The 11,246-nt window shown below is 40.8% G+C and overlaps 2 protein-coding genes across 2 annotated transcripts; both read left to right on the plus strand.

The window, feature by feature from the left end:
* Window positions 1-395: 395 nt before the first annotated feature.
* LOC145092920 (thioredoxin reductase NTRB-like) lies at window positions 396-2,638 on the plus strand. The gene is made up of 2 exons (XM_079030918.1): window positions 396-1,591; window positions 2,349-2,638. Exons 1-2 carry the CDS (start codon window positions 520-522, stop codon window positions 2,417-2,419), a joined length of 1,143 nt encoding a protein of 380 aa, XP_078887044.1. The 5' UTR covers window positions 396-519; the 3' UTR covers window positions 2,420-2,638.
* A 4,610-nt stretch (window positions 2,639-7,248) lies between these two features.
* LOC145092921 (uncharacterized) lies at window positions 7,249-10,888 on the plus strand. Its single transcript, XM_079030919.1, has 4 exons — window positions 7,249-9,633; window positions 9,795-10,024; window positions 10,148-10,288; window positions 10,389-10,888. The coding sequence occupies exons 1-4, from the start codon at window positions 7,272-7,274 to the stop codon at window positions 10,659-10,661; spliced, it is 3,006 nt and encodes a 1,001-aa protein (XP_078887045.1). The 5' UTR covers window positions 7,249-7,271; the 3' UTR covers window positions 10,662-10,888.
* The last annotated feature ends 358 nt before the right edge of the window (window positions 10,889-11,246 follow it).

Consider the following 11,246-nt stretch of genomic DNA (forward strand, 5'->3'; position numbering starts at 1 on the left):
AAAAAAAATAGGTTACACCTTATTACAATATGACTAATATGACTCATGACTAATGTAGACACAATGAAATTTCACATGTCCAAATGGAGTTTTATGTAGAAAGGTATGCAATTTATTGAATTCATTTCCCAAAAAAGATCAATCATGAGGCGTTTTATAAATATCACAAATCCAACAATCGTTAGTTCTTAATCAAAGTTTCTACGAATTAGTAAATTTACATCAAATCATGATATCATATATGATATGATGGTTGCTTTGGGTTCTAGAAACAAAAAGTTATGTTTTGTTTATTGATTGGGGAAAGCGAAATTCGATTGATATCGATGTGGGAAAGTATCAAATTATTTCCCATTTAAATTTCGTCATTTGTTATGGCAATCGGCGACGTGGTTGTCTTCCTATCTAGTATCCACCGGCGGCCACTTTTCCCGCCTTAAAAAATTGAGGTCAAATCCCTTGAAAATTAACGCGCCACCGGTTTTTAACTTTACGCAGAAAAGCCGAATTCTAGAATAAATGGAACCCTGTTTACCTAAACTTCTAAACCTTCTCTATAAAGCTCGCAATTTAATCGGAGTTGCGACCATCGGTTCTTCCTCCGCCGCTGCCTCCGCTGCAATTACATCATCTCCAAAGTTCTCTACTTCCGCCGCCGCTATGGATGATCTCCAAACCCTAAAAACCCGACTCTGCATCATTGGTAGTGGTCCCGCTGCCCATACCGCCGCCATCTATGCCGCCCGCGCGGAGATCAAACCTCTCCTCTTCGAAGGATGGATGGCTAATGACATAGCTGCTGGTGGTCAGCTCACCACGACAACAGACGTGGAGAACTTTCCGGGGTTTCCAGAAGGCATTCTAGGGTTTGAACTCATGGAACGATGTAAAAGTCAATCGATTAGGTTTGGTACTGAAATCTTCTCCGAAACTGTTACTAAAGTTGATTTCTCATCATCTCCTTTCAAAATATTCACCGATTCGAAATCTGTTATTGCCGATTCGGTTATTGTCGCTACCGGCGCCGTCGCGAGGCGGTTAACTTTCCCCGGCTCCGGTGAGGGAAAATCAGGGTTTTGGAACAAAGGTATTTCAGCTTGTGCCGTTTGCGATGGTGCTGCTCCGATCTTCAGAGGTAAACCGCTAGCAGTGATTGGTGGAGGTGATTCTGCCATGGAAGAAGCCAATTACTTAACTAAATACGGATCAAAGGTTTACATCATTCACAGGAGAGGTGAGTTCAGGGCTTCGAAAATCATGCAACAGAGAGCCATGAATAACCCTAAAATCGAGGTTATATGGAACTCAGCGGTGGAGGAAGCTTATGGTGCAGAAGGGAAATCTCTTCTAGGAGGATTGAAAGTGAAGAATGTAGTCAATGGTGAGATTTCAGATTTGCAGGTTTCTGGTTTGTTCTTCGCAATTGGGCATGAACCAGCTACTAAGTTCTTGGATGGGCAGCTGGAGCTTGATTCCGATGGTTATGTTGTGACTAAGCCGGGAACCACCATCACCAGTGTAAAGGGTGTCTTTGCTGCCGGAGATGTTCAGGACAAGAAGTACAGACAAGCTATCACTGCTGCTGGTTCTGGTAAGTTTCTTGTCACTCTTTGTTCAACAATTTATCTTTAAATGAATGAATTTGATTACTAATTCGCTTATATACTTCACACAAGGTTTTGATAGATGCATTCGTCTATATATATATATATATATATATATATATATATATATATATATATATATATATATATATATATATATATATATATATATATATTGTTTTGTTAATGATTCATTGAAAGTTTATCATGGAATAAGCTCTATGGATTGGTTAACTTAATGTTGTATACTTTAAAGTAGTGTTTGGTATGCAGTAGTTGAAGAGGGAATAGAATTGGACATTATGATGGAATGAAAAATCTTGTTTGATTTTGCTACATAGGAATGGAATGGATCATTCCTCATGGAATGTGATTCTTTAGTTGTTTATGAATCATTGCAAGATCTACAAAGATTTATGATGATATATATATATATATATATATATATATATATATATATATATATATATATATATATATATATATTCAACTAATCAAATAAATGCAACAAAGTTTTCATACCATGTGATTTTAGAAAAAAGCAATGGAATATTATTACTTATCTCACACATGTATGATTAAAAAAGACATGAAAGTATTATATTATCATTTAATATTTACACATAAAGCTTGGCAACCACTACTACACTCTAGATGCATGTACTCAATTCAAAACTTCCTTCATTTGTATAAATGACTGAAATGCCCTTTCTAATATTAATATAATTTGTTTTTGTGATGAAGGGTGCATGGCAGCTTTAGATGCAGAACATTATCTGCAGGAAATTGGATCCCAGCAAGGGAAGAGTGATTGATGATATCAAGACTCAAATTGCCAAAAAAGAAAATTTTATAAAAAGCTGATTCATGTATGGCTTTACAACATTTAAGAATATTGGTATTTAATATTTTATTGGCTGGAATATGCCAATAATTAATTTATTTATCATATTTGTTTGCTTTAAGAAACTATTTAGTTGATGATGGATCATATGTTGTTGAAAATGCTCAAAATTTATATTGTTTCGCTTCTACTATTTATGCCAGGATCATAAGGTTATAACATTATACTCTTGTTTCTATCAAAATTGATCGAAACAATTTTGAATGAATGATCTTCAATATTCAATGGTGAATGATCTTCAATATTAAATGGTGTTGTAGTCGATTATTAAATTGATGTTCCAATTTAATAGTTATGTTTTTACAAAAAAACATAATTTGAGCTTTAAGAAAACGATAGATCAATCTTTTGCTATAATGGAGAGAAGTGCTGTTTGTTTTAAAAACTGTGAGGGTTCTACGTGCAAATGAGATTCTGTTTATTATTTTGTGTAATCCACAATTTCATGAAATGATAAATGCAATAAAAAATGCACACGAAAGCAAGAAGTGTTCTACTAGATGAATGTACAAGATGCAATATATTTGTGCCATTTTACATACTACATAAATAAATTGTGTTATAACACCAAGGGGAAAATGAACAACAAGATGCAACAACTTTCTGAAAATAAATATGTATTATTTTTGATTTTTTTTTTGAATTTGTTTTTTTTCTTTTTTATTTTTTATTTTTCCTTTTTGTTTTTTTTAATGTTTTTTAATCACTAGAATGAATATATTTTTATAAAACATGAAGTCTTAAAAACAAAAAAAGACATAATATTTAAAATCTAGAATTATGATTACATTAAAAAAAACATAACTTTAAACCTAAAATCATAACTAAAATACCAATCAAATTACTTCTAAAACCACACAACAATCATAATTAACCCAAATATTTCTTTCTAATTTGTTCCTTCATCGCTTGTAGCACCGCTAGATAGGGGTGTTGAACGAGTAATTTTTTCGGGTTTCGGATAATTCGGGTCGGGTAATTCGGGTTTTTCATGTTAGAAAAATTACCCGCTACCTTACCCAAACTAAATTCGGGTAATTCGGGTATTGGGTCGGGTTTGGGTAATTCGGGTATTACCCGAAATATATGATTTTTTTTTTAATTTCACCTAAAAATAAATTTAATGAAATAAATACGTCGTGCTTTATTAGTCTTGTTTATATAAACAAACGAGACATAAACGAAGTGACTCAAGCTTTGAACATTGAGATTTTCTACTCAATAATACATGAGATATCAAGTAATTTTTTAACGACTTAATCTAATCTAATAAGATGTTAAAAAAACAAATACCTAAAGATCTTAATTTAAAAGTTTAAAATGTTTAAGATAAATGTAGTCATAAGTTTTGCCATGTTCTAAAGTTTCGTCAAGATAATGAGTTTGTTAGTTGTAATAAAAACTATAATCAAGAAAACAGTTAAATTTTAAAGAACGTGATGATATATAAAAATTACTTTTAATATTGTTAGTGTCGTATTGTCATAATAAATATATTTATGTTTTACAATAATGATAGTTAGTTTAAGCGTGATCAAATACCTGTTATGTAGTACAAGCTCTACAAAAAAATTTTAAAATAATTTGGGTAATTCGGGTATACCCGAAACCCAAAAAATATACCCTTTACCCGACCCGAAAAAATTTCGGGTAACCTGATTACCCGGAAAAATTTACCCGATACCCGATTTATCCGACCCGTTTTACCCGATACCCGAAAAAATCGGGCGGGTAATTCGGGTATCGGGTATTTTCAACAGGGCTACCGCTAGACCAGCAGGCGCCAAATCCTCCTCGCTCGTCCGAAGAATTGACAACTAATGTGTCATTAGTTCCCCCTCTTTTTGCTCCTGCTTCTCCCGTGCCTGCCTTTTTAAGAACTCCAAATGACGATGTTTCAAGTCATTTTTTTCTTTTATCAATAAATTGTGCTCATCGAATTTCGTTATCATTTCCGTCACCTCTTTTGCTTTCTCTTCAACCACCGCATGCTTTGCAGCGCACCTCGCTTTGTCGCGTCCAAGAGGTCGTCGTGATGGGGGATATCTCCTTGATATCATCCGAGATCTCATCGGTGTCGGCGTTTAGGTCGATATGAGTCCATGCGTCCGACACGTCGACCGAGCTAGAATTGCGAGACCTTTTGGATTGAACCTCCAACGATGTAGGCGTTTTATACTACTTTGGATCCACTCGCCACAACTCCCATGATTTTTCAAACTCGAAAACATGTCCCATTTCGACCCGATATTGTTCTTTTGCAGATTTGAACAAATCGAAGTCGTTGGTTCCGCTTTGTTGTCGCGCCTCAAGCCGATTGTAAATATCGTTGAATTTGCTGCTCCGCTCAGTTATTTGGCTCCATTTGCTGCTCAACATGTCATTGTTGCGATACAGATTTTTCTTCAAAATAGCATGAAAACGTATCGCACCCCCCCCCCCCCCCAATAAGCTCCTTTCTTCATTCTATTTCTGCGGAGTTCGTCTTTTGAAGTAGCACACCAAGTCGCCATCAAAGAATATTCCTCCTCCGGTGTCCACCATTATAGAACTTCTGCATTTTCTACTTCAATCGCTATCGATTTCTCTTTCGATTTTCCTTTCCCTTTCCCTCTCCTACTACCTCCCGCTTCCACTTCAACCGATGGTTGTGTTGTAGGCGATGGTTGGTTGGTTGGTTATTGCATCGAAGTAAAAGTAGGGAAAATATTTTGTTGTAAATTTGGGTTTCGATCAAATAAATTTTGGTGAAGGTAAGGTGATCAGTTGGGAAATTGCAGTGGCGGTGAAGCGAGATTGAAAGCGGCGCCTCGGTATGAGATTTGTGGTGAACTTTAAGATGATAAAAGGTTGAAATAATTTTCATAACTCGCAAATCCGAGAGGTGAGGATGTGTTTCGTTGTGTGTTTGGGTTTGATGATGGAGGGGGGGGGGGGGTGTTTAGGTTTTGCTACATTTTTTAAAAATTTAAAGAAAGTATGTGTATAAGATATAGAGAGAATGAGGGAAAAGTTTAAAAAAATGGGTAAAAAATAGTATTTATAAAGATAAAAAAGTAATTTTTTTTAATTTAAGTTTTCACCATTTGCAAACGGTCGAATAATTAAACGTTCAAATTTTCACCCGTTTCAATTTGTGGTAACGACCACGAGTGATGCCATAACGAGATGCAACGAGGAGGGGGGGTCCCCGTTACAACGACGTTATGGCCTGGCACATCAGCCCATAACGAGTAACTTTCGACCCATACCATGCACACTCTAAGAGATATTGAGAATGACTTAACACCATTTGAGATACATAGTATTCACATGGCATTTCTATATCTTTTGATGAGTGGTCAAACATGTCTATGTTCAAGTAGGATGCCAAAACCACTTTTAAAACATTGACCGGCTTTTGCTATCAAAACTTTTAAAAACTTGTTTTCATGAATGTAACAAGTATGCATATATAAACAACTAGAAATCAAGTCATATAAGAAGCAGCTTTTAAAAACATGGAAAGTAGTAAGTAGGGATGTGTGTTCTTTGTAACTCACCTTAATTAAGGTATATAAAAGCTTGTAACTCTAACATTGTTCTTCCTCTTCAAGAATGATTTTGGAACTCAAGTATTACCTAAAAGCATCAAAAGGTGTATTGAAATCATATTAAGTGATCCATTAAGTCACTTATTAATCTCTTTCCTAAATCTTAAATTATATTATTTTAATGTTTTCTTCATGTCAAAACATGAATGTAGGCAATAATTGAGCATGGTTTGGAGTCCGGATAAAAAAGTTAATGCATATTTTATGGATGACCAAATATTTCTTCAGAGAACCCTAGCATAACCTATGACATGCCCAACAGTCCAAAAACATACCAAACTTCATTTCTAAGTGTTATTTATACTTTGATATCTACCTTGAGAACAAACGTTTTTATTTTATATTTTTAGCTTTGCTTGAAGCAATTTTCTAATAAATGATAAGTGGCACGTTTATTATTTGCCTTCCGTTAATGAAAATATTTTGAACATGCAAAATAATCGATCGCAAAACATATCTGGTATAGCTTGAGAGAATTTTGGAGACGATTTTATACGATACTCCAATGAGATAAACTTTAAATTTATTTGTTTGGTTTTATCATTGTTAGCTTTTTGATATTAAAATATACTCCAATCGAGATTTTAACAATTAAAATTAAAATCTGTATCTCTAGATGGAAAGACTTCAAATTTTCGATATAACAATCTAGACTTCAAAATTTTGATATCTTGAATGGTGCCGTATAGGTTCTAGAATATATTGATATAAACTAACAATTTCCACTTAGGGTATACAAGTATTTAGACGAAGGTATGCAAAATTAGTATTTACTAATTATTTAAAATATTGAATAACACTTCTTGTAAAAGTTTAAGGGTATTCATGCATGCCTTTTATTAAACTACAGATCCGCCCCTCAAGCCTAGCATCTTGCTTGCCTTTTGAACAATAAATGCCGGAAAGTTTTCGGAAAAGAAAAAAAAAATTCATAACAAATGATTTAATTTGGATTTGACTAGGTATATATGCACTAAAAAGTATCACGAAACGCCACGTGTATGGTAGTTGTATGACCAGATTTGTTATTGTTAATTGACCGTACGTGTTTCATGGGTATACTGTATTTGTGACCTCTCATCCACTGAAGCTGTGTAGCTATAAAATCCGAGTTGCATGCCATTCTTAATCTCATAATTAACTTCGACTCCAAAGTTAGAGAAGCAAGAAATGGAAAGGAGCAAATTAATTTTGATTTCAATCGTAGTTACATTGGTTTGTTGTTTGGGGGTTGTGCAGGGGTTCACATATGACGACAAGGAGGTTCATACGGAAGAGGGCAGGGAGGCTATGTTTGAAAGATGGAGGAGCCACCACAAGTTGGAGGAAATAAGCCTTGAAGCGAAAAGGAAACAGTACAACACGTTCAAGTCTAGACTAGAACATGTTCACAAGACAAACAAGGCCAACTTGGGATTTAAATTAGAGCTGAACAGGTTTGCAGGGATGACTCGCGAGGAGATACAGAGCAAGTTTACAGGATTTAAGGGTGCCCCTCCCAATCCTTGCCCGGCAAAGGATGGCGGTTGTCCGGGAGGTGGTTGCCCAGCGGACAGTGGTTGCTGCCCTGGCGGTGGTTGCCCGGCAAAGGACGGCGGTTGCCCGGGTGGTGGTTGCCCAGCGAACAGTGGTTGCTGCCCAGGCGGTGGTTGCCCGGCAAAGGACGGCGGTTGCCCGGCCGGTGGTTGTCCAGCGGACAGTGGTTGCTGCCCGGGTGGTGGTTGCCCAGCAAAGGACGGCGGTTGCCCAGCGGACAGTGGTTGCTGCCCTGGCGGTGGTTGCCCAACAAAGGACGGCGGTTGCCCGGCCGGTGGTTGCCCAGCGGACAGTGGTTGCTGCCCGGGCGGTGGTTGCCCGGCAAAGGACGGCGGTTGCCCGGCCGGTGGTTGCCCAGCGGACAGTGGTTGCTGCCCGGGCGGTGGTTGCCCGGCAAAGGACGGCGGTTGCCCCGCCGGTGGTTGCCCAGCGGACAGTGGTTGCTGCCCGGGCGGTGGTTGCCCGGCAAAGGACGGCGGTTGCCCCGCCGGTGGTTGCCCAGCGGACAGTGGTTGCTGCCCGGGCGGTGGTTGCCCGGCAAAGGACGGCGGTTGCCCCGCAGGTGGTTGCCCAGCGGATAGTGGTTGCTGCCCGGGCGGTGGTTGCCCGGCAAAGGACGGCGGTTGCCCCGCCGGTGGTTGCCCAGCGGATAGTGGTTGTTGCCCTGGCGGTGGTTGCCCAGCGGACAGTGGTTGCTGCCCTGGCGGTGGTTGCCCGGCCGGTGGTTGCCCAGCGGATAGTGGTTGCTGCCCGGGCGGTGGTTGCCCAGCAAAAGACGGCGGTTGCCCGGCCGGTGGTTGCCCAGCAGACAGTGGTTGCTGCCCGGGCGGTGGTTGCCCGGCAAAAGACGGTGGTTGCCCAGCCGGTGGTTGTCCAGCGGACAGTGGTTGCTGCCCGGGCGGTGGTTGCCCGGCTAAGGACGGCGGTTGCCCAGCAAAGGACAGCGGTTGTGCGGGTGGCGGTTGCCCCGGAGGCGGTTGCCCGGCAAAAGATACAGACACTATTTTCAAACCAATAGATAACACAGACGGTGGTTGCCCCGACGGTGGTTGCCCGGCGAAGGACGGCGGTTGCTCAGGCGGAGGTTGCCCGGCGAAAGATGGCGGTTGCCCCGGCGGCGGTTGCCCGGCAAAGGACGGAGGCTGCTCAGGCGGTGGTTGCCCGGCGGCGGACGGAGGTTGCCCAGGCGGCAGTTGCCCGGCAAAGGACGGTGGTTGTTCTGGTGGCGGTTGCCCGGCGAAGGACGGTGGTTGCTCGGGTGGCGGTTGCCCGGCGAAGGACGGTGGTTGCTCGGGCGGCGGTTGCCCGGCGAAGGACGGTGGTTGCTCGGGCGGCGGTTGCCCGGCGAAGGACGGTGGTTGCTCGGGCGGCGGTTGCCCGGCAAAGGACGGTGGTTGCTCGGGTGGCGGTTGCCCGGCGAAGGACGGTGGTTGTTCGGGTGGCGGTTGCCCGGCAAAGGACGGCGGTTGCCCGGCGAAGGACGGTGGTTGCTCGGGCGGCGGTTGCCCGGCGAAGGACGATGGTTGTTCGGGCGGCGGTTGCCCGGCGAAGGACGATGGTTGTTCGGGCGGCGGTTGCCCGGCGAAGGATGGCGGTTGTTCGGGCGGCGGTTGCCCGGCAAAGGACGGTGGTTGCTCGGGTGGCGGTTGCCCGGCGAAGGACGATGGTTGCTCGGGCGGTGGTTGCCCGGCGAAGGACGGTGGTTGTCCTGGTGGCGGTTGCCCGGCGAAGGACGGCGGTTGCCCGGGCGGCAGTTGCCCGGCGAAGGACGGTGGTTGTCCAGGTGGTGGTTGCCCCGGTGGCAGTTGCCCGGCGAAGGATGGCGGTTGCCCGGCAAAAGATGGCGGTTGCCCGGCAAAAGACGGGAGAGAGGCTACTCCAAGCAAGGACACCTTTTATTGGGATTTCAAGTATCGTAACGTCACTGACGTCCCTGCCGAGATGGACTGGAGAAACCATAATGCAGTTACCCGTGTCAAGAATCAAGGAATGTGTGGTACGTAACACCGGCCTACACTTTTTTTTAATTCTTTTTGCAACTTATATAAACAAACGTGCATGGTTCTTTTCAATTAAAAAAAAAGCAAGATAATTAATTAAGGATTTGATCGATGCATCGTTGAAATTTGTAATATTAAACATACGTACTGCATGCAGGGAGTTGCTATGCTTTTCCAACAGTGGATTCCGTAGAAGGAATACATTCAATCATAAATGGCGAGTTAATAGAATTATCACCAAAAGAAATTATCGACTGTGCAAATGTGGGCGGATGTAACGGAGGCTCACCTCAAGATTCTTTCAAATACATCGCCAATAATGGAGGTCTAACTACCGAGAAGAACTACCCTTACAAACCTGTAGTTGAGACTTGCACATTACAAAAGGTAATGCATCGATATTAATTAATTAATTGTTTATTTCACGTGCATTTATTAATTATATCGAGGGATTAATTAAAATTTGCATGCATATGCATGTGTTTGTGTCAACTTTTCCAATTATGACAGGCGAAAGATATCGCCGTAGAAATTCATGGATATCAAGACGTCCCTAGGGACGAAACTGATGAGCATCTATTGAAAGCAGTTGCACACCAACCTGTAGCTGTTTCAACGTCATGGGGAGATAATTTAGCGTTATATAAAGAGGTAACTTATTATTACTTTAAAAACAAATTCTACATTCTTTCATATTTCACTATATATATATATATGTATGATAAGGTAACTAAGCTAAATAATTTAACAGGGAATTGTGCAAGGACCATGCGAGACGACAGTTTTGCATTCAACGCTAGCAGTTGGATATGGTACAGACCCGGATGGAACCAAGTACTGGATATTGAAGAACTCGTGGGGAGAAGAGTGGGGAGACAAAGGATACTACAAACTACACCGTGGAATTCCTGACAAGAAGGGAATGTGCGGCATAGCACAATTCGCTGCTTATCCTGTCATTGAAGCCGATAGTGGAATACATGCCTCACCTGGTGCAGTTGTTAAGGGTGTTAAAAAACGCTAGAAGTTCGTATGCACAACTTAAGTTGGATGTGATTGTTTCTCCATTCTAAATAATCGGTTGCTGACGCCGATCCGATTCAGGCAACTCTAAATTTTTTATTATGTAATTCAACTATAAATTTGTACCCGTGCAAAACGGTGATGACGAAATAGTTTTTTTCGGCAATTCGTTTCATTTTGGAAACATGTTATGTTACAAGTAAAACACAATATATTGGAAAATATAATTTACCATTTGTTTGTTAATTCTCTCCGAAAATCGAACCTACAAACAATTAAAGCAACATATAAAGAACCTCCAAATTAGCAAACATCGAAATTAAAGCAACATATAAAGAACCTCCAATTAGCAAACATTGAATAATTTTCTTTTCGATGATTTGCTATATACTTTGCTATGTATATATTAAATGTAAATCTGTGCAATGCATTGGTGGTCAATAGTTAATTTCCTGCAAATAGTTTCCTTTTGTATATTTTGATTTTTTTTGGTTAACCAAACATGAGAAATGTTCCGTTTTTTGGTTTAGTGACTGATCATGTTTTCTATTACATAAATCATCCATGTAATTTGAGGCAATTTGCA

The sequence above is a fragment of the Lactuca serriola genome, chromosome 3 (assembly GCF_051521515.1).
Source record: "Lactuca serriola cultivar US96UC23 chromosome 3, Lser_US96UC23_V15, whole genome shotgun sequence".
Lineage (NCBI taxonomy): Eukaryota > Viridiplantae > Streptophyta > Magnoliopsida > Asterales > Asteraceae > Lactuca > Lactuca serriola.

Bases quoted from the DNA above. Each gene is read 5' to 3' on its own strand.
- LOC145092921 (XM_079030919.1), top strand. From the start codon at position 7,272: ATGGAAAGGAGCAAATTAATTTTGATTTCAATCGTAGTTACATTGGTT. The intron at 9,634-9,794 runs GTACGTAACACC...TACTGCATGCAG, and splicing joins CAAGAATCAAGGAATGTGTG to GGAGTTGCTATGCTTTTCCA. The intron at 10,289-10,388 runs GTAACTTATTAT...ATAATTTAACAG, and splicing joins ATTTAGCGTTATATAAAGAG to GGAATTGTGCAAGGACCATG.
- LOC145092920 (XM_079030918.1), top strand. From the start codon at position 520: ATGGAACCCTGTTTACCTAAACTTCTAAACCTTCTCTATAAAGCTCGC. The intron at 1,592-2,348 runs GTAAGTTTCTTG...TTTGTGATGAAG, and splicing joins TATCACTGCTGCTGGTTCTG to GGTGCATGGCAGCTTTAGAT.